The sequence below is a fragment of the Nesoenas mayeri genome, assembly GCF_963082525.1.
Source record: "Nesoenas mayeri genome assembly, chromosome: 2".
NCBI lineage: Eukaryota > Metazoa > Chordata > Aves > Columbiformes > Columbidae > Nesoenas > Nesoenas mayeri.
Window position 1 is genome coordinate 94226484 of NC_137543.1, and position 24006 is coordinate 94250489.

Sequence of the window (24006 nt, forward strand, 5' to 3'; positions counted from 1 at the left end):
CATTGTGAAATCAAAACAAATCAAGGAAAGAACTGTGAAACTCAGTCATCTCAGTGTTACACACAAGGACAAGTTATTGTCTCCTTTACTCCAGATGATGGTAATGCAGGTCCCAACAGCATGCCTGAAGCCCACAGATTTGAGCAAGGCCTCATTTGTTCAGCACACTCTGACCGCTCAGTAAAACTTGCAGTATGAAATTTCCATTACTGCTGTCACTGAAGATACACTGACACATTTCTGAATGAATGGATCGAAATCTTCTCCCATTGCAGTCATTCTCCTTTTAGCCATTTTTTTAATAGGCAAGTAGAATTCTCCTGAAGATGAAGGTCAGACAAGCAGATTTAATGGCTCAGGTTCATTTTCAAGGCTCTATTTAGGTATTAGGGCCATGTTCAGACAGGCTCAAGAACCTGGGTGAAACACAGTCGGTCTGAATAAAGCCTTACGTTAAAAATAATAGGCAATATTTTTGGCAGGTGCCCAGTGGAGTCGCCCAGCACTGGTACCACTGAAAACACATTCATGTGAAGGATTTCTTTAAATTTAAGTGGAAACTAAAGGTCCATGCCTTTGTTGTGGAGGGAGGGAACCAGAGTATACACATCTGATTCATGATGGATTATGTAGTTGCTCAGGACATTTAAGCTAGGTGTGTTCTCCCATTCAACTCCAAAGCTGCAGTGACTCTATCACAACTGTACTAGATGAATGCTTGCATGAGAAAGGAAAGACATTTTCAATATATTTTAGACAAAAGGTGAAGAATTCCTGTTTGCTTTATACCTGAACCTTTTGGCATGTTGTACTTGTACTCCCAACATGTGATATTGTTCTAATCCTCAGAATCACAGAAGGCAGCAAACCCAGTTGTTACTCCCAGTTACTCTTTTGTCAGAAGCAAGAAATGCCTGCAGTTGGAATCTCTTTGTATTCACCATTAAGGATGACTCCGCTACATCAGACACAGAACAGTGGGGCATCCAGGCACAGGCACTGTCAGATGAAGACTTTAACTGAGATGCAGCAGCAAAGGATCTAAAACCAACAGTCAAACCTGCACGTTTCAAAATGGAAGTGTGGATCTTAGTGTAGTCTTTGTAATTCAGGACCAGCTCTAGAAGTGAAATTGCCTGGAGCACAAATGTATGAAAACACTTTGTTACTATAAATCCCATAGGAGCCTTATTCTCAAGGCTCTGTACAATTTACTCTTTCTGTTATTTACCTGTTATTGAAGAGGTGTGTTCTTTTATGCAGGATACAAAGAGAAAATATACACAGATAATGTGTGTATAAGAAAAACATAGTAACTTGGAGACCTTCCTGTGCTTGAAAAGAAAATCCTGAAAGTCTTTTTTTTCTACTGTACAGAAGGCAATCTTCTTTAGAGGAGAGGGCAGTGCCCTGTGGCTTGGCAATTCCATGAGGTAGACTTCAGCCTTGATGGAACCATCAGAAGAATTCTTGCCTTCAAGAGACAATATGTCAAGTGGCTATGATATTGTGTTGAAAGCCAAAAGACTTTCTACTCTCTGTAACTCTTTCACTCTGCAACACAGAAAGACGACTTTCTCTCCATGCCTCTATTTCATCTTTGCACACCCTTTGCCACTCCTGTGTCTTTAGCCTATAAGCCCTCTGAATAAAGGGAAGACTTACCATCAGTGCATTGTTCCTAGCGTAGTAAAAATACTAATATCAAGTGGATACTGTGGATGTAGTGAAGCTACGACTTGCACTTCAAAAAATCTAATGTCATATCTGAGCTTGACTCCATGCAAGGTCTTCTTTCACATTACTGTTGTTAGTAGAAGTGTTAGTGCTTGGAAGTCCTAGTGTCAGCCTTGTGCACCATGGCTAGTAGATATGGCTACCAGTATAGGCAATACTCAGAATAGGCCAGGAGGGAGAAAAGAATAAAGAGAGGAAGGATAGTTAATGCTAAAAAGAACCATCTGGAAAAGATCTGTAGACATCTAATCTCACTTAGGAGGATGATGACCTTTGAAATCTGGAGAGCAACATCTTACTCTCAGGCTTTCTCAGGTCAAAAGAAGATTCTGGCCATTCAGTTCCTTTACTGTATTCCAGCAAGAAGAGTGAACTGAAGCAGCAAGAGGCCAAAGAGCATGCAAGCCTTGCTCATAGAGCTGCCTTGCAGAGCCAAATGTCTGTGGTATTCCAGGCTGGAATGGGCCTGGCTTTCTTCCTAAACACAAACTTGCAGTTGCAGCTCACAGCAAATATACTTGCCTTCATTTTTGCTCTTAGCATGCGTTGTGACCATTTCCCACACTCATTTGGGGAATGACAAGCCCTCCCATTACTTTTTCTCCCTTCTGAAAACATTCCACAGTGCAACTCCAAAAATCTGCATCCTGCAGTTGAATCCTGGCAGAGAGGTTTGCCTGTGGACCTCTCATTGATTTCCCATAGAAGTCAGGGGAGCCTTTGCCTGGCAGGTCAACTGTGTGATTCAATGAACTTGCCTAGAGTTAAAAAGGTTAAAATTCAGTGCTTGAGTCCAGAGAAAAGTGCCTGCCAAGTCTTCTGTAAAAGAATACATTAATCGTAACAATTTTCTACCCTTTATCGTTTTCTTCTCCTGTACCCTTTGTTTTTCCAGGCCACTCCTGTTTAGTATTCAAACCCTATTTCTTTTCTCTCTTGCCCTATAATGTATTTTTTGACACCAGATGTTTTGCATATTACAAAGCCATAAGAAATGTGTCTTGTAGTAATTGCACTGCAGTGCCTGAGAAGGATCAGGAGTCCCTGAGCTTTTGCTCCAGCAGTGATGGTGGTGAGTCATCCTGTAACTTCAGACACCAAATCACTCTTCCCCTATTTGCATCCCTGTTAAGCGGGAGACATCATGCTTACCTCACAGGACTGTTTTGGAGCATTAGAGCTTTAAAACGTCAAAGTATGCCAAAGCCTTGTTAAGCATTGCTTAACGTGCTTATTAAGGGGCATGCACAGCCCTGGGATATTTTTTGTGAGGCTCAGAAGTGCTGCAAAACAACGGTATTTTTTCTGAAGAGCATGCTAAGCACACACAATGCAGAGTTGTCTGTCACAGCAGGGAAAGAGTGCACACTTCTGCCTCGACTAGCAAGCTCAGTACCTGCCCACCCAGGCAGATACTCTGATCTCCATCTTTCTGACAAGAAAATTAACACCAGGGCCTCTCTTTCTTCTGTTTTAGATCCTGGCGCTCCTGTGAAACTGCCTTGTATGCCAGTTAAACTGTCGCCTCCACTACCTCCAAAGAAAGTCATGATTTGCATGCCTTTAGGGGGGCCAGACCTCTCTCTCTCATCCTATTCCACGCAGAAGAGCTCCCAGCAGCCTTTGACCCAGCACCATCACACTGTCCTGCCATCCCAGTTGGCAGCTCACCAGCTCCAGTACAGCGGCCACAGCCAGCACCTGCCTTCTGGTTCCAGCACGTTGCCCATTCACCCCTCAGGGTGCCGGATGATAGAGGAACTGAACAAAACACTAGCCATGACCATGCAGAGGCTAGAAAGGTAATGGATCAACTGCTTAAATTACCTGTCGTTGTGCACTGTTTCCTCTTAACCTCAGCATCAATATCACCACTTGAGTTATGTTGATAGTACTTGAATCCAGCCACAGAGAGAGAAAGAGCCTTTCCAGGCTTGTTTGACAAGTTTGTGGCAGAAAGGAGAAAAAGACCAGATTTTCTGAACTCCGTTGCCCTGTTCAAGGAGGTACATAATACAGCCAATGGAGAAGATGTCAGTAGGACCTGCCTAGCTTGCAATATATACTGCAGAGTGCATAGCTGCAAAGCTGTGCTTATGTGAAGATTGCCAAAAAAAAAAAGGCAGGGGTGGGGGGAAGGAAGTAGAAAATTCACAAAAAAAAAAAAAAAGAAAAAGAAATCAAATGTGCCACTCAACCATACTGATAAGTATTACCAATTAGCTTGAAACAAGCTATAAGGACTTCTTACAAGTCACTCAGTGGGGTTCTAATATACTATTTCAATTATTTCAATTAATTTAAATTATGCATTTGATCTTAAAGTAAGTAAGTGACCCATTTCACAGCAGCTACCATCTTAGCTATTTGCATCTGACGGAAGGTTGTACATGTGATCAGAAGAGCCCTACCCACCTTGGGGCTGTTTTCTATTGCTGTCACTTGTGGGTATCTCTGAATGCTGCTTCGAATAGTCTGAGCAAGTGAAGCATGTTGTATAAATGCAAGCTGTCCTCCTAGACTGCAAGATCAGCAAGCTTTGCAAAATTGAGCAAGTCCCAGAACAGGAAGGTAGTCCAAAAAATTACATGTTCTATTTAGTACCAAGGGCAGGTTTGAGGCCAGCTTGTTCTAGGAGCATCAGATCGTCCTTCTGTTAGACAAGAAGCTAAAATATTTGGTCTGACAGACAAAATGCCTAATGATTTGCCCCCATGCCTCATTGTGATAATATTACCTTTGGTATAGCGCATGGTTAAGAATAATTCAATTAGGGATGGCAGATTCTCCTTTTTGCTTGAAAACCAAGTCAGGGCTGTCCCACACTGTCAGCTTATTTTAGTATCAGGATAACAAGACCTCCGCAGTTACATCAGAGCGCTAATGTTTCTGCAGCATGGGGGAATTCTGTGCTGGGGGAGAACACTTTGGGCTGTGAGGGAGGTTCCACGTCCCATCAGTAAAAGGGCTGTAGCAGTAGGATTGGGAAGAGCATCCACAGCCCCCGCTATGTGCAGTGACAACCCAATTACCTCTCACTTTGCCAGCAGGGCTGGTCAGATGCATCTGCATCACCCCAAAGCTCGGTGCTCCAAGTACAGAGGGTGACTGGTGTCTCCCAAAGGTTCCCAACACAGATCGAATGTCTTACAGTGTGGCAACCACTGCGTGCAGAAGGCACTTTGTTATCCTGAGCCCAGTGACATCTCTCAGAGTATGACTTCATTGTGGCATCTGTTGCCCCACAGCAATAAATGCTCCAATTTCCTGACATCCATCATGTTTATGTCTGCAGATACGTTTAGCTGATTTAAAGAAGGCGATGCTGTTTGGTTTTGACTATTAACTTGAAGCTGAAGCTCTGCTGCTTGTTAAAAACCGAATAAGCAAGGATTCATTTCCCAATATGAAGCAGTTGCCTCCCTTCACAGAAGAAAATAAGAAAAGGTTGTGGCACTGATATCTCACATTCTAAATCAAAATGAATCCTAGTTCATGATATTGCAGGCAGTTGATTTTTTCATAGGCTTTTTGCGTTGATTAACTATGATTTCAATCATGAAATAAAGTATTGAGTACTTCAATTATTCTCCTTGTCAAAACAAATCAATAACGTTCGCATTCACAAGAGAGAAAATCGGTTATGACAGTTTCCTCTGCAACAGTGATTGTTATTTTCATATTATGTAGAGGTAAATTATTTGAAAGTATTTACAGGTCTGTGGAGCTAACACTTGCTGTTAAATTCTTAAATTGCTCTTTCAAGCCACATTGTGATCTTAGGAAATTTGCTAACTTTTTTCGAAGATTTATACAGGTTTTTAAAACACATGTCTTTAACTTGGGAGAGGATTGTTTTCACCAAATGCCACTGTTTTCTATTATTTTTGACAGTAGTTCTGTTTCCTTAATTGTATAAAATCTGGATTAAAACCAACAGAAATTATACTGCAGTATTTGTCATTGAACACTTCAGCCTAGAAGTCTTGAGGGCCTGTTAAAACTAAAATGATCCTAGATCTGCTTTCCTCTATTTAAACTTTAGTAGTCTGCTCACATGTGTTGCATGCACAAGTTATCCAGGGGCGTCCTGAGCTTTACTGTTCCTTCCAAGAGAACAATGTACTGGGTCACTGCTCTTGGGTCAATAATCTTGAGGAGATGAGAGAGCCTGGCAGGTCTCTGAGGCGCCTTCTGGGGAATGCAAAGTTCATTGGCAGCATTTATTTTTGCTGATCTTAGTCTTTACAATGAAAGAATCCTACAACTTTATAGAGTAATTGCCATGGTGTTGCAGTAATAATGCTGCCAAGTCTGGTAATTTGGGGGATTATTTAGAATAGTATTTTGCTTTTAATAAGGGAGGATCACGTAGACAAACTCAGATGAGTTTTCTGCTCTAATTTTTTTATCTTCTTTTGCCTTCAGGAATTTTTTTTTCTTGCCTGTGTCTGTTTCTTTGGTCCTGGTGCAGTGGAGGCTCCTCAGATCTGTTAAACTCGACTGATGTACACTGAATCCCTAACCAATTCATACCAACTCCACATTTTGCCCAGTAAACTTATATCTCACAACTCTTCTCTCCACCGAGACTGTGAGCATGGATGGGAACAAAGAATCAAAGACTAAAACATCCCCTTCTTCTAACAATCTGGATTTTTTGCTTTCACAGATAAGGTCTGTGGAATTTGGGTAGTCTAACAACATCTTAAGACTCGTAGTTGAAATCAGTGCTTTGCCAATGTGCCAGAAGCTTGCCAAAGAAAAATGAGCTGTCCCTCTGTACCAGCCTGGAAGCCAGAAGTTATTTTGCTTGTTTGACCTTGAGAAAGCTACTGAGCTTCTCTACCTCTCTATTCCCCTCTGCAGGAGCAGTTGCATGTTACTGCCTTGCCTAGGTCTAGTGCATATTAATAATTTAATGTCTTAAGGTATATCAGTTTTTCTCATGACTTAAAATGGCAGTTAATTCCTGCATTTTTTTATTCAGTTTTATTACAGACATTATAGAACATTAAATTCATTTGCACACTTAACATTTTTGATTGCAAACATTTTCTGGTAGTTGTAACATCTATTCATAACCTATTCTCAGAAGGGCAATCTGCCCCTTGTCATAGTGTGATTATTATGACATGTCATTTGTGCTACCAGTTTGCCTCTATTTTTGCTGTTAAATTACCAGCTTTATGATAGATTAAGTTGAAACAGAGAAGAGCGTAATTTCCACGTAACCTTTTTTCTGCAACCTCTGTTGCCGATTTGTGCCCTACTGCAAACGACTTTCCCCTTCAGCCCAAAGGAAATGAGTCAAGCGTAAGTAAAACTCTGTACTCTGGCCTCATTTTTTTACCATTTAAGAATGCGTTTTAAGAGTTGGTGAAAATCTGATAAGCCCTGCCACCAAAATCTGCAGAAAGTTTCGTCCTCCTGAGTGAACTGGAGTGGAAAGACCTTGCACAAAAAGACATCTATCACAAACGGCAACAATGAGAGCTTTAGAAACTTGTTCGTGCCCCTGGAGTGTATCTTTAATTTTGACTTAGAGAGGCGGGTTCTTGATCTGAGATAGCCTTGTTTTCTGCCTTGCCCATGTAGTTCTCGGTCTGTCTGGAAAGGTGACAATTAATTTCAATTACTCTGTGGGCTCTTGTACCTCGCAACTGAATCAAGCCCTGAGTTTGCTCAGTGTCTGTAGTAAAGTGGCAATATCTCACCCTGAGCTGGAGTTGCAGCTGTGAAAGAGCAGTGGAAAATCGTGGTGTCCAAAAAGACAGTGTGTGAGACCAGTTCCTCTGGGACACCCAGATCAGACTGTAGATTTATGAAATTAAATGCATTAGACGTTCCTGCCAGTGTCTTGTAAATCTTATAAAATGTATTTGAGTCACAAAACATTTATCTCCCATAAAACTTGTCGTGAGGATTGCTTTACGTCTAAACTTTAGCATTGCCTAAGGATAGAAACACTTAATATTTACAGCTCTGCCTCCTCTCTCTGTCTCTCACACATATGCCTGTATTGTATAAATGTATATGCAGTGGTATTTTTGTTTTAACTGATAAGTACAGACGAATGTGCTGTGGATCTGAAAACATGCTGATAAAAATGTAACTCTTTGTTCCAAAATCAAAGAGCCTGGGATGACAGATGAGAAGTGAACATTTTTTACCCCACTAGATTTTACAGGAGAGATTTCACTTGTTTTCTTTTTTGATTTTGTCTGTATCATGAGTCACTCATATGCTTAAATTCTGATTTAAATATTTTCTTACTAGATTGCAAGCTACACTGGTGTAACTTTTTTGCTGTTTTGAGCATGCAAATGTGATGCAACAGTAATTGCAAGTGCTTGTACTGGTCAGCTATGAATTATTCAAATCTATGTGTAAAGATACATCTATCTTCTTAAAATAAGCACTTGCTTGTCTGTAGCTTTGTTCTCTCATTTTGTTGCAAAACACAAAGTTGATTTAAAATAGACTGTTTTAAACAACAGTGTGCTTTTTGGTAAATAATGCTACAAAATGTTGTGGTGTAGACCACCTGACCATGGGGGATTTTGCTAATGACCCAGAGGAAATGCTACACAATGGAAATATCCAGTGACCTTGATTCGTCTTTCTTAAGTATACTGCAATACTGCATGTATTTCACACGTGCTTTGCTTAGACAGCTGACTTAGTCAAAATGCTGTGGAAAAGGCTGATTTTAATCAAGAAGAGCACAAAACACCAGGCAAAATGAGGGGCTTAAAATAGCAAGTAGTATTATCAAGAAAGTGGATGATTCAAAAAAAATTACAATGAGATGAGAAGCTGCCTATTTCTAGATCACTAGTTCAAATAAAGATCTAGTGTGGTAATTTGTAAATCTTGTTGCCATCTGATACCTACTTGGTAACTTAAATGGGTGAACCACTTTGATATCCGCTACCCTGTGGGCACAGATTCATCTGTAACATAGATAAATCCTTCACAGAACAGGGAAGCACCAAATGCTCCTGGATGCTGAACTACTTTTTGCTCCTTTCATTTGTACTTCCAGAAGGGAATGAGTGAACTTGTACTTTTTGTGTATGTATTGTTTTAAAATTAAGTGAATGATCCAGTTGTTGTGTTCACTATTGGAGGGGTTTTTATGGGTTTGGGGTGGGGTTTTTTAGCAATGTTAACAGAATTTCACAGTATTTTAGTTCCTCTTGGAAATTTAATTCCATTTTCTTTTCATTTCCTACCTTTCGTCTTTAAAAGAGTTACACAAAAAATAGACTACAGAGAAAGCATGTTTTTAAGTGAAGTTAATAGAATTAGTAAAGCACATGGATAATTTAAAAGTTATTTGAAAGTTTTTAAAGACTGTAGTGCATTTATGCATTGTTAGGAGAATCCAGCTGACGAATTCTAAAACTACTTCCAGGATTTAAAAAAAAAAAAAGGTCAAACTCACTGAAGTCTAATACAAAAATCATTCACAAGCCAATTCTTCGTAAATCTTTTATACTTTGTGGTACAAAACATAGCCTATCACTAAGGAAATGGAGTGCCTCTCTTCAGGGCATCCAGTAAAGTTGTGTGTCTCCTTGTTAGTCTGCAAGAGTAATTGTTGCAATTAACAAAATTATTTCATTGAAGAAAGAGAAGTGTTTCAAGTTGGGTCAGGAGAAAATCATCTAAAGAGAAGAATACAACATTTTTTCAAGATGCACAATGCTTCTGGTGTTCTGAACAGGCATATATATTCAATGGAATTGAGGCTACTCAGCACTTGGTAAGGGCTGACCCAAATTTGGGTCCATGAAGTGCGACTTGGCCAGCACACCTGGTTTTGCACCTGTGTTCTTGTGGAAAGTAAAATGGGAGTTTGGCATAGAGAAGGTGTATGACAGGAAAATGTTCTCCATCTTTTATACAGCTGTTGCCTCTGCTGGGACTTAGAGCAAGGTTTCTGCTGATTCAGAAATAAACCCGAGAAGCCATTATTTTTACCTGCCAGTCTCTCATTCTGATTTCATATTGGAAAAAACAACTTGAGCTATTAGATAAAAATGGGTTGAGTAACTTGGTTCTGTTCCTGGCTTTTCCTTTCACCTTATGTTTGTCTTTGATCTTCTCCTCTTCATGTTCCTGTTTCCCTACATATATTGGATATTAGGAAAAATTTCTGCACGGAAAGGGTTGTCAGGCATTGGAACAGGCTGCCCAGGGAAGCGGTGGAGTCACCATCCCTGGAGGTGCTTCAAAGATGCATAGATGAGGTTCTTGGGGACATGATTTAGTGGTGGACCTGGCAATGTTAGATAACGGCTGGACTTGATGATCTTAAAAGTCTTTTCCAACCTAAACGATTCACTGATTCTGTGATTGATACGTTCCTTGGTAAAGGGCTTTGAAATTGGCACATAAACAGAGCTAGATGGTAGCAGTACTGATGACAGGTCTGAACCTAGTAAGCTGCAGGAAATGATGGATCGCACCTTATGTGGCAAAAGAAATATGATTTTCACTCCAATTCAGACTAATCTCCAGCACCTGGCTGGAGTGAGCAGTCGAGGAAGGAAAAGGGATGTATTGTCACTGCTGTGCCATTTACAAACAAACCTCCCAGGCTTTAGCTCCCTCTCTTGTTACGTTCACCAGCTCCCAGTGTCTCTTTTTCTCCAAGCCCAGTTTTACATGCCCAATCCCCTCCTCTTCAGATAGTTGTGCCCTTCCTCTCGTCAATCAACATCTTGCCCAAGGAGTGCAAGGCGTGGTTTCCCTCTGCCTTTCTACAGCTCTCCTCTGCAATCTGTACCTTTCCTCTCTCCTGCTCCCTTACTCCACCTTTTGCATTCAGGTGAGGCCTTTTCTCCTTCCTGCCTGCATACCAGTGGTGGCACAGACACCAGCCTGAAGACGTTTGTCAATCTGAGTAGCTGGTGCAATTCCCACCCAGCCTTGAGACTGTATTCGCTGCAGGTCTTGTTCTCAATACCAGGCTGCCAGTGTTTCTGCCTGTGCACTGTCCTACCTCGCCCTAATGAGTGTTGTACCTTAAATCTAATGTGTACTCAGTTTAAACCCATTAGATGTCTTCCTAGTCATGAAGAACTTTCTGTCCTCGTTTCTTCTCAAAAAGGGATGAAAGACCCCTACTTTCCTAAATACAGTGAGAGAGGCAATTCAGTCTTCAATTGAGTTGCTTCCTTTAGTTTATTTATTTGTTTTTCTTTCCCAACAGCTCTGGTTTACACACAGGTGACAATGTTACAAAAACAGGACCTGTGGGCCTTCCAGACATGAGACAAGTGCCAACTGTTGTGATCGAATGCGATGACAATAAAGAAAATGTGCCTCATGAAACCGACTATGAAGATTCTTCCTGCCTTTACCCAAGACAGGAAGAGGAGGAAGAAGAAGATGAAGATGAGGATAACTCATTATTTACAAGTAAGACTCATTCCATTTTTTCATTCCCATGTATTTAATTTTTCCTCGGAACTCTCAGTACACAAGGGAAATACAAGACCTCTGAATTTTCATTCCTGAATGTGGCTTTTGCATCTTTCAGGACTTGACTACATGGGGACACCTGATAAATTAATCCAAAATAACACGTAGTATGAATTTATAGTGATTTCCCTAATCCGCATGAATCCCTGTCTGGGTAGCGCTCAGACAGAATTCAAATGAGTGGGTTTGGCTTATATTAGTTCACTTCCAAATTGATTTTTGGGTTCATTTTCCCAAGTATCTGTCATGTAGAGAAGCCCTGTCTTTGTCTTAAATCAAGATCAGCTCAATAGAGTTATTTCAGGATGATGAAATAAGTGCCACTGATAGAGAATCAGAGCTTTTATAGATAGGAAGTAATAAAATCATGTCAGAATAATAAGTCTACACGTCCTTTGAAAGGGGTCATGATCAGAGAATTGGGCTGAGATAAGAAGAGGGTAATTGATAGCCATATCACAGTTACTGTCTGGAGAGGGACCTGTGACCCCTTCCTGACCTGAGAAACCCATCACCTGCCTTGGTGTGGCATCATAAGACTGTCCCATGAAGACAAGATACCATACTTTGTGAATGACAACTGCTTGTCATCCTGCAGTTTGAACTGAAGTTTCAGGCCCTTGGGTTTCTTTTCTTTGGAAAACTGAAAGCAGTACAAACGAATGACACCCTTTTTAAAACACACACAAAGAAGTTTCTAAACAGGGCATATTTCATCTCAGAGTCCTCCCTTACACTGCAAGTGAAATTAAGCAGTCTTTACTCTTAAACTAAGAAACAGAAGCAGAACTGCACTATCTTGCACTCTCCTGCCACAGCCCAAAACCTCTCAGGGATTTGTGTCTTCTTGTCTGCTTGTGTCTGTCTTCCCTGCTCAGACTGCTTTGGATGCAAGCCTAGGAAAGCAAGTATGGGCCATGAAAGGCCACTGGTTTTCACAGTTTCTTTGCCACTGTCACTGCCTGAGAAGCAGTGTCAATTAATAGAGGTCTGTGCTGCTTCTGATTGATTTTGATTCCTTATAGTGCCAGCCTGGATGTCTTGATATTACATTGCAAGACAGAGAGATACCTCTCTTTCCACATGCTGTAGCTCTACTGCCTGCCCATATTCTGACGCTGAATTATTCATTCCATTACATGGTTCAGAAACACTGTGCCAGAGAAAGTTACAAATGCCACTAGCAATTCTGACACAAGCCCTTCTCCTCCACTCCCCTCTATGAAGGAATATTTTAATTTCTCTTTCCTGTATACTTACCAAATTCAGCTTTTCCTTATTATGATACGAATTGGGTTAATTGAGCACGTGCAGTTAATTGGCACCCCTTTTCCCACAGTCCATACCAGTGTAAATGAGAGCCTAGTATCCTCCCTTTGCTAGTACTTCTTTGCCTGCTGCATGCTGTGATGAAATGATGGCACCTCCTTTGGCAGAGCCTCTCCTCTCTCCCACAGGCTCCCTGGCCATGAAAGTCTGCAGGAAGGACTCTTTAGCAATCAAACTAAGCAACAGGCCCTCCAAGCGAGAGTTGGAGGAAAAGAACATCCTCCCCATGCAGACTGATGAAGAAAGGCTCGAACTCAGGCAGCAGATTGGGACAAAGTTAACAAGGTAGGAGACAAATGTTTTTCTAACTCTTTCTTTTGGAAATATGCAGTGGGATGCAGTTTTTATTCTTAGTCTGTAAACGCTTGAGATCTATTTGTTCACAAGAGGAAAAGCCATGGTGGCGGGAAAAAGACTGTAGACATTATTTCTGCTCCAATATAACTTCCCATACAACGCCTTATTTCATTTTCCTGGCATATCCCATGGGGTCTTTGGTTGTCTAAAGTATCAGCATCAACTATGTGGATTTGGCTGGTTTTGGTGCACCATTGGGAAAAGTTCAGCTTTGATAATGTTTTGAAATGTAGCTGCAGGTGCCATTTCATAGGCAATTAGTTTGGCCAAAGGGCAAAGGGTGGGGGTGTAACTTTCTCTCCTGACTGTATCTTCCATGAGTAGCTAAGTCTTTTCCTGATCCAGAATACTTACATCCTTCAGTACATGCTTTTGTTGGGTCAAGTCAGACAGCTTTGCCCTGTCTAGACTCTTTCTTCTTCACAACAGTGTTACTCAGTAGTTCTTCTGATTTTCTGTGTTGTGTGGGGTATAGAAGGATAGCCATTCGGGGTGGAAGATTTCTGCCAAGGAGTAGTCAACTGGGGTCAGGTAGAAATGTCTAAGAACCTCCTGTGCTCCAGCCATGATTTCTGTACTCAATTTAATACTGTTATGTTACCAACTTGATACACAGAGCTGGTGAATGCTGTTAGTTGTCCTCCAGTGTGATTCTGAGAAAAGCACAAGAAGACCAGCCAGTTTTGGGGAATTTTCTCGTGGGTTTTCTTTTTTTTTTTTTCTTTTGATGGGAAGAATAAGGAGGGAACACCACTACCACGTTGTAGGGACAGGAAGAACAGGAGCTTCTGGTAAATACCTCTTTCAGCATTTTTTCTATTTTTTTTTCATGGCCTCTTTTATCACCTGTTCAGAATAAACTGACCACATCTTTCCAGTCTGTCTTTGAAAGTCTTTGTGCCAGATCGTGCTTACGCTACTCCAAGACCCGTTTAATTCTCTATATTCTCACTGAAGGGCCTCAGCAGTGCTGCCCAAAGCTTGCAAGGTGGTGCTGCACTGTTGCTGGCACTGTGATTTTTCAGTCCAGTCTTCATTCAGCCTAACACCTTGTTAGACTGCAGCTGCACATGGAGTTCAAGGTCCCAAAGAGCAGCACATGATGGCAAGGTCCCAGTGCTCATATGATTAAAGTTGAACCCTTTCGAAGCACAGGAAAAGTTGAATTTTTTGTCTCTTAGACTATCTGGCTGTGCACTGCTTGACTTTGCAATGACATTGAACAGCATTTCCACTGTGTTGCACATTTGCCTTAGGTCTCTCAGAAGTTTACAGCTCTGTTTGATGAAGGTAAATAGTATCATTTGCAAACAGTGACTCTGCAGAGCTCACTGTGCCCCAGGTGATTTTTATTATAAATATTTTATATCTCACCTCTCCAATACCTGTTTTTTCCCCTTTAAATACTGTTTCTTCAGCATATCTCTCTTTAACAAGGGAAACTAATTTTGTCAATACCCAGAACCTTTGCTGTGTCAGCCCCATATTCTCACAATATTGTTGTTTGTTTCTCCAATTACATCTGTACTCATTCAGTCTGAGGTATAATGCTTGATCTTGTCTTCTAATATAGCTATGATTTAGGGGCAATTACAAATAGTTCCAGTAATTAAAACTGTGTATATTACAAGCTCAAGAAATAGCTGAGCCACTGCTGTTTTGTTCCCATTTTATACCAGTGTAACATCACTGAAATTGGTAGAATACCAAAAACCTTATCTGGAGTCATATAGTTGCCAGTCTGACCTTTTAATTGCTAGCATTTACAACTTAGTATCTCATCCTTTTGAACAGTTAAAAACCATCAGGAACTATGAGGAGAAAATAACTTTTCTCGTCTGTAATATGCAAAAAGCCACCGACACTTCAGCAGCAAAAAAGGAGGGTGGCTGTTTTACCAGTGCTTTGTATCTGAATGTGATGTATCCATGTGCACAGATTAAAATAGAGAGAATATTTCAATTTGGACAGTATTTTTTTAATGTCCAGACTTCATTACTGAATCCATCCTTTGCCATTACTCAGTAATTGTCACACAGTAATGCAAATGCCAAGCAAAATTAAAGTAGTGAAGCATTTATAGTCCTTAGAGAAGATGCTAGATGCAGACTATAATTGCAGCTGGCAATTTTGGATTTCAGAGGGATTTGTACTGTTCTACCAATGATCCCCTGTGGTTCAAAATAGCCAGCCAATGAAATCGCATATATTACTTACAGAAGTAAAAAATGCAGAATAAAAACTTGAGCAGATAGTTATTGTCTGTAATGGATCAATGAATTTTCACCAAGAGGCTGATTAGGATACTTCAGTATTTATGCATAATCCTCATAGTATTTAGCTTGGAAGAGCTCATTGGCTGCCACATTTGGCAGATCAGAATTTAGTACTATAAAGAGAATATCATTTTTAAAGATGCTTATAGCCAGGCATATTGAGAGACTGACCATTGACATATTGTGTGGGACCAAAATCATGCCAAGTGTAGTTCCTCCAGCTTTAGTAGAGTTGCACCAGGAATCGTTTTGGCTCAGAACTGTTTTTTCCTGTCGTGTTTAAATGTAGCTTAGAACCTCTGAACCTCAAATTAGTCCCAGAAAATCGTTATGACTTTATTATTGCATCTGCCAACTGGTAGAGAGACTCCATAGCAGACTTCACCATGTCGCCTGTTTCCCATGCTGGGGGAATAGTGCCTGGGCTTACGCCACACCAGCTGTATGGGTGAGGCTGCAGAGACCGCATTTTACAGCAGAATCTGGCCCACCACACACCTGAATATTACCTCAGCCATGAGACAAATTAACACCTTTGTGCCTATCATCAACACTTCACATGAATTTAGTGCTTCGCTGGTGTGCACCCTGTGTCAAGGCTCAGCAAATGTCGACCCAAGCAAAAGTGGAGCTTTTTGCTCAAGATGGCAAAATATGCCCTAACCAAGGAAGGATATCCCATGTCACATGAATTTCAGCCACATGAACAGGCCACTGCCCCATAGACTATTTCCTGGCAGTCCTTACACAGCAATTACAGCAACTAATTAGACGACCTCCCCCTCTAACCAAATCAGAAAGGATGACTCCAAAATGCGATACCTAGTATGAAGTAAGAAGCAAAAATAGTGAATTAAGATGCAGAACTTCAGCTCATAACCGCATGTGACTTGGGGATAGGAAATGAATGCTAGAGGCCGTGTTCTTGGCTGCTAAAACCCCTTACAACTCCATTAACTTCTACTCTGAAATGCAGACCTTCTGTGCTAAGTAAATCTCTTCAGTGGGTATGTTGGGTTTTTTTCCTGCCTGCTCAGCTTCTCCCAAATTCCTCCTCTAGTGTCTGCACAGCTTCACAGCTGCTCAATAAGTGTGTATAAGTGACCATAAGACAGAAAGGAGAAAACAGGAGGAAAACTAGGACTCTGAAAGTTTACAAGCAGAGGGAAAAGACAGGCTTCTGCCTGTCTCCCTGGCTGTGTTGGATGTGCTGCAAAGCACTGGTTGCCCAATTATTCAGGCTGGAGCAGGAGGCAGGAGGATCTAGATTTTGCTTTCCATAGCTATCAGGGTGAGCAGAGTTGGCCAAATCTGGGCTGTGACTATGAAGCAAGGACTCAACAGGCTCTGGATCTGAGTTTGGAGGTTCTCCCAGGGGCAATGATAAAGACATGGCCCATCAGGAGCCCCTGGTGAGGAGAAGGAATGGCACTGATGGGTGATGCACAGCAGAACTGCAGGTCTCCGAGAGACTGAGGGCCTGTCCCCTGGTATTGAGATGGGTGTTTCAGTGCTGGTCTTTGCACTTCTGTTTCCACAAAGAATCAAAATGGTGGTCATAAGAGACCACACAGAGTTCTTTGATCAACATATTATTTAGTAAGTGCGAAATCCCTTTAGAAAAAAAAAAGTATCTATATAGTTCTGTATAGCTATACGCTACACCAGACTGTTCTGAGGACTTTACACTCCCTCAGACTGGGAAGACCTGGTTTCTTTGCATGTCTTTCACAGTCTTTCCAATACCTTGAGACAACATGTGTCTTTAGACTATGGCTGATCTGCCACACTTCCTATGAGAGTGGCTTTCTAAAGCACTCAAGTCTTTTCTGAGTCTTTTAACCCCCAACTCTAGTGAAGGTGCTCATTAGCTGTTAGATATAGCAGTACTGAAACTGAGATGTTGGTCCACTGCTTTTCAAGAATGCTTGGCAGTGTCCTCATCTTTTTTCCCTGAATTGCTTCCATCATAGCTTTTCTCACCTGCTAGAATAGGATGATCTAATCATACAGGAAGTCTGGTAATCCAGAATTATTAGTATCACGTTACTAATAATCCATGTTAAGGCGACTTCTCAATATTCACGGTATTATCACTGGTCAGCGTCATGTCCGTCTCAGCAGTACACTCCTAGCCACCTCAGGGCAGAGGGCGGGCTGGCTGCAGGGCACAGGGCAGGTGAGATACATAAAGGCTGTCCACAGCCAAGCAGTGCGTGTCAGTGAACCTCTGCCCATCACTGGCACGTGCCACAGGCAGCCCAACACGATTTTGCATCCCGTGCTGTGCTGCTGCCAAAAGCTGTTGGTTGTAGGAGTTGCGTTTAACCCAAGGCCATGCCCAGTGTGAATGCAAAGAGAGATGGGGTTGGGGGTTGCCCTCTGCACATTAACTCAATAATTAAATAGAAAATAATTAAATTGGAAACAAATAAAAAGGAAAGTGACTTCTTGCAGTGTCCATGCACTACCTTTTGTCTCTCTTGTGACTTTGAGAGGTGGGCATCCCGTTGCCTGACTGAATCCTGTGAGTGTGTCACTGTATGTGTTCTGCTGGCTTTAAAGCAGTGAATCAATGGCAAGCTTCTTTGTCAGGCATACAGTAGTGCTCTGCCTTGTTTATTGTATAGCCCTGGATTTATTCACTGCAGTATGTTATGGGGTCCTGTCCTTACACCAGCCAGTAGAAAATCTTGATCTGAAGCAATATAAACAATATACTACAAGTATCATGAGGCAAAGTATCGAAAGTCTGAAAACAGATCATAGAGACACTGTCTGTGTGCATATGGCTGCAAATATGTATGCATGAGATATGGACACACACACCTGCTGTATGCATTTATAGTCCCATTGATGCTTTGGAAATAGTACCAAGATGTCTGTGACTGAGAAATGCAGCATGAAAAGTCATAAATCTTTGTTATGGTGTGGCAGGTTTGACAGATGTTGGTCACCTACTGCGTCGATCAGAAAGGTAATCTACTCTACCCATTCCCTGATCAATACTACGTCTTCCTCAGCTGTACTGAAAAATACTGCCTAGAAACAGAAATCCTGTGATGAGATGAACTTGGTGAATTCCCACAGATATAAAAATTGCCATTGATTTTTAAAATGTCATAAGGTGTTTGGACTTGTTTACATCAGGTGCTAGCTGTCTGTGTGTCCCTCTGCATAAGGGAGAGTAGTCAGGAGAAAGAGCAATAGGGTATGTTTGTAAACAGAAAGAAGAGTAGAAAAATTGGACAGTTTGGGAAAAGGATTGCACATTCAGCATCACCATAAAGGTGACAGGGATATTACCAGTGCTGAGAAAGGGTCAGTCTGCAAGGTTTGCACAGTCATTAAAATGTACAGCCATTCCTTCAGAGGCCTGGGGGGACTGAGAAGTCCGAAGTCATCATTTTTATTCACTAAAAAATTAGGCTGTGAGAGCAGATTCAGCTTTTTGAAGTGGTTAATTATTTAAACAGCACTGCAGTCCCACTGAAGGGAGAGTTTATTCAGCCAGAGGATGGCAGCAAGATGGCTGAATCTCCTCATGGCCGTTCCCCACCCAGCGCTGTGGAGAGCATTTTGTGCCTTCCCCACCTCCGAGTCATGTAGGGACAAAAAGAATGGGCAGGCAGCAGGATTAGGCTTTATTCACAAACCTCATTTTGTTGGGTAATGTGAGACAATTTCTTCCTAATTAGCTCTGACGTCTGCAATTCTCACACTTATTGTTAGCTTCCACTAATGAGGGAAGAGCAAGTGCCTAAAGCGAGAGCTCATCCCCAGTGGCAGCGCCTGCGCACGTGTGTGGACCCTGCCTCTTCATATGTCGGGTGCTGGGGATAAATTACACGGAAAATGGGATTGTAGTAAACAAGCTCATCTAAATCCTGGATTAGAGGGGACGATGTGACAGCGCTAGATGCATAAATGGGGGTGATCGAAAGAAGCCGCAAAAGGCTGAGCCTGGATTTTAGCCGTGATGGTACCTAGGGAAAATGGCATTTTTTCCCCTTTTAGTTTAGCTTTGTGAGGGAGCTGCACATTTGTGAGAAACCCCAAGGGAGCTACCTAAATTGCCTTTACCATCAGGAGAAAGGCAGCGAAAGCATGTGATTATCTCTGGGTGACAAGCTGAAACCAAGTTATCATTACACATCTGGGCTCAACCGCCAGGAGTAAATACTCTGAGCAGAACTGATCTGGATTCCGTGCATGGGTACGGATGGGAGATGGGCTCTCAAGGCCCTTGTCAGCCCTCTTTTCTGTGACTGATGTCCTGGTGAGCTCTGTTGTGCTGAAAGGAAAGGTGGCTTTGTAGTTAAAATGCTCAGGGAAGGCTGCGTTTTCCATGGGCTTTCTGACCTGAGGCAAGCCACTGAAATAAACACACACACACACACACAAATACATATATATATATGTTGGTTTTTGAGTTTTTTTTTAAGGTTTGTTGGGTTCTCTAAGTGTACATATGTACCTATGAACTTTGGAAAACTCCAATAGTTGACAAACGCTCTTTGACAGCAAGGTTTGTGTGCTTTCAAAAAACCACCCAGATATCAGGATCTCTTCAGACACCTAACTCTGTGTTTGAGTAGGATAAGGATTCTAATTTCTGAGCACGGTTTGGACTTGTCTCTTTATATTAGGAGTTTTCATAGCTAGTATCATCATTCATCACAGAAAAGGACAAGTCTAACATCACAAATTATGCTGTTACCATTGTTTTGATACGAGTTTCAACCACTAACAGTATGAATTTGCTTCACCTGAGTAATTTGCTATGGCAAAAGGTCAATGGAGCAATCAAGGGAAAGGGGAGGTGACAGTGGGTAATGTCACCGCAAGGTACATCACCTCTACGTGCTCCCTTGTTGGTGGGATGAACAGTGTCCTTGACCTGTGCTTTAGATGGGCCCTGGCAGGGTGACCTCTCCTCTGTTTCAGCTCCACCTCGGGATGGCACGAATCCCTGACACCACTAGTTTCACTCAACCAGGGCCAGCAGATATCTTGCTATGTGCGAAAGCAGAGTGGATATAATCTGTCCCTGGGCAGATATGTCTCTGTGTGTTAGAAGGTGGGGCTGCAAATGTGCAGAGACCATTTATTTATGTTACTATGAAGGAGGAGGAATGTCATGCAGAGCAGAGGAATGCTCCTAATGGTGTGCAGGAGGCAGCAGGAAGCAGCATTTGAGGGCAAGGTCTCCCCAGAGGCACTTGTGTGGCCACTGATGAAATGGAAAGTGTTCGCCCCGTGTCAAAAGTTCATTTCAATCAGAGATGTCGCCAGTGGAGGAGGGCGTTTGTTATTCCTGGGGTCTGACACTGCTCCGTTGCCAGCTCTCATAGAAGCAGTGCACGTCACCCCATGCTGTCGTTGCAGCATCTGTTTCTCCCATCCTTTCTCTGCAGAAGCCAAGGCAGAATACATTATGGGGTTGCCATTTCCCCTTCATGCTTCCCATTCTCTTCAGCCCCCTGACGCACTCTGTGTTTTTGAGTCCTAACTCATGCTGTCAGTGCAGCCGAGACAAATATATTTAGTCTACCTTAGTTTCCTTTCCAGTTTCAGGGGGGGTGTGGTATCCTCCATTTCCTGCCCCAAATTGATTGCAGTGTTGCTTTTAGTTGTCAAACCACTGTCAGCTTTTACCTCAGAGGAAGCCACATTTCTCTGCTGGGCAAAATAATTCATGGTGATATAATGCAAGCTTGTGGCAGTAATGAAATAACATATGTCAGTAATCAAAGTAGTCTTTTATTTCTCCAGTAAACAAGATGCCGTGTGGAGTCAACACAGTGCTCTCTTCTGACTAAAAGAATGACAAATATTAATAAAAGCAGGTGAAACAAACACAAGCTAAGAAGTAACTCATTCAGAATGTTATGTTCGGGCTTTAAAAGAGAAAACAAAGGTGGTTTGTTTGTTTGTTCTCTTGGTGGTTAATGCTGACAAGTTTAGGCCAGCTCCATTAAGAACTAGCTCATAAATTTCCATCTTGAAAAACTCTAGCCATAAATCTTAATGTTTTGTGTCTGCTGATTGTGAGGAGTTAATCACAAGCACAACAGTTGCTCAGAGTGGATGACCTTGTAATTTCTGTAGCGGAAACAAATCAGATGGCAGTACAAGTAGAGAGAAGAAGCAGACTAGGAGGAGTGAATTTCACTTCATAGGCTGATGATTGTAAAATAGAGAAATTGCTGTTCGAGCAAAGTATTTAACCTGTCTCAGAAGTTAAAGTTTGTGGGTTTTTTTGTGGCCTATTTGACAAGTGCAGATTAACATAGGTAATCCTTGTAAAGAAGTCAAAGACATAAAACAATTTTTTTATCCTGACTCAAATTAGCTCTTGAATATATATGTGCTCATATATGTGCTCCATGACTATTACTGTGAGCACAAGCAGGACTGCTAGAGAAATGTCTAACTTGTGTGCATGGTCATCTATGTCCACAAACACAGGAGTTTCATATGCAGGCATAGTATGTGAGTAAACAGAGGTGACTTCTTGAAGTTGGCCCTGTAGTAAATAGGATTTCATGTATATATGTTCATCATATGTAGGATTAAATGTCTTTTGGACAAATATACCAAGAAAGTGAATATACTTACCATTATACCCGATACAATTATATAAGGTTTGAATTTTGCACATTTTCCGTAAGACATAGTGTTAACACGAGGATCAATTAGAGATGAACAGGGATCTTTTTTGCATACGTGTACAAAAGTTACAACTGGTCCAAGACAAACGCAGATGAGAATTATGCTCATGTTTCAGTGCACTGGGATTCATAAGCACTACACAAACCATATGTGGGGATCAAAACTAAGTCCTTAGCCTCAGATCTGACCATGTATAATTACCATTTATGTTAATAATATTAATGAAGTTGAAGTGTTCTCACGTGTACTAGACCACATCAATGTGTCTCTAAGTATGCAACCTGTAATATTAATTGCTTGCCTTTCTGATGATAAATAATTTTCAAACCAGCAAAGTGCAGGGAAAGCACTTTAGCACCGAGGTAAATTCAGGAACCCGGTTCTTCACTGACATTCCTGAATTCAGGAGGCAGCAGCACTGATGGTTCATCAGTAATTAATAAAATAAACATTCAATATATTGTATTTGCTAAATGAGCAAGCATCTGTAATGTCAGGCTTGGCTGTTTATCCTGCAGAATATCCGAGTTGTTCAGCATGCTGGAAAAGTCTTCACAATTTCCTTTGTTGCCATAATCACGACAGAAACTGTCTTCCTGCCTCCCTGCAATCAACTGGCACTGATTTAAAAGCCAGCCTTGCAAGCAGGAGCCCCTGATCTCAAACAGCAGGGGCTGCAAAGGCACCGGTCTGCACCTTCAGTGGGGAACAGGAGCGCTACCTGGACCAGGGCCCCTTCTCCTGCACATGCATGGGGACCTCAGTCACCTGGTGGGATGGTGAATGGCAGCATTTGGGGGACCTCAGTCACCTGGTAGGATGGCAGATGGCAGCTCGGTTGCACCCAGGCCCTGTGGGAGATCTAAACTGCAAGTAAATGCTATCCTCAGGAGGCTCTCACTGGAGCTACAGGGAGAGGTCCTTGGCCGTCTGCCATGAAGGTCTTTTCACAGCTCCATCAGCTGGCCCACCTCCAGCTAAGCTCACAAGCAGTGTGAACGAGCTCCTTTGACCTGTTTGGCTGCACTGGGCAGTCGGAGCAGCCAACCTGTGGTCCCTGGCTTTCCTAGAGGACCTCTCTGCCCCAATATCCAGGTTTCAGCTGTAAAAGAAAGAGCACAGGCAGCAGAAATCAGTTTGTTTGGAGTCAGGTTTATGGGAAGGCTTGACACACTGCAGCTGCACATCAGTGTCTCAAAGTGGGGAGCAACTTCCCTGACAGGAGTTTGGTGCCCTCTTGAATCTCCCCAGCAGGGCATTCTCCAGCTGATTCTAAAACCTCCCTCTGCTCCCTTTCAGAGGAACACCTGACTGATGTCCCAGGGTCAGAAAAGCCCTTTCCCTTTTCCAGGTTAACAACTGAGTGTAATGCCTGGTGTCCTTCACCCTTGGATTGGGCCAGAACCATTAACCCTTCCCTTGTTTAGGCAGGCTGATATATAAAGCCTATAGTGATAGGACAGGTAGGTTCAGACTAGTTATAAGGAAGAAATTTTTTACAATAAGGGTGGTAAAACCCTGGAACAGGTTGCCCAGAAAGATGGTAGATGCCCCATCCCTGGAAACAACCAGGTTCAGGTTGGACAGAGCTCTGAATAACCTGATCTAGTTGAAGATTTCCTGTTCATTGTAGGAAGGTTGGACTGGATGATCTTTAAAAGTCTCTTCCAACACAAACTATTTATGATGATAATCTGAGACAGAGAGACCTGAGCAATTGCAGGGATCATAGAGCTATATGAGAGTCTACCATCCATTTCAACTTCCCCCTCAGTCTAGCAAAGAAAGTCTAATAATATACTGCAGTTAGAAGAGCTGCCAACATTCTATAGTGCACTGTTAATTCCATCAAGTTAAGGGTTCCATCATGTTTCCTAATGTAACAAGACATGAAAAGAAGCTTTGCAGCAGGGAAAATGTGATTTTTGCCTCTGAGACCCACCAGTCGTGACATGATTTTGGGAGGTAGTTTTATTCCCCTTTCTCTTAGCTAATTATTCTCTTCAGAGTCTTTATTCTGCCTTATTTCTCCTTGTATTTCAGTAGTGCTAGTAGCCCCCCTCCACCCCACCCAGCCCTGCTTCAAGATACTGTACAGCACTTGGCCTTGGTCTGAAGGATTTAGGAGCAGATATGA

The 24006-nt window shown here is 42.0% G+C and overlaps 1 protein-coding gene across 1 annotated transcript in view; it reads left to right on the plus strand.

Annotated features, from left to right (window-relative positions):
• Nucleotides 1–24006, plus strand: part of PHACTR1 (phosphatase and actin regulator 1) — a gene marked incomplete at its 5' end in the record, with an annotated part of 305896 nt that overhangs the window by 244445 nt on the left and 37445 nt on the right. The window contains 3 exons of the mRNA XM_080339524.1: nucleotides 3215–3539; nucleotides 10961–11169; nucleotides 12690–12846. Coding sequence (XP_080195650.1) covers nucleotides 3215–3539; nucleotides 10961–11169; nucleotides 12690–12846 — 691 coding nt within the window. The remainder of the gene's footprint in view (nucleotides 1–3214; nucleotides 3540–10960; nucleotides 11170–12689; nucleotides 12847–24006) is intronic.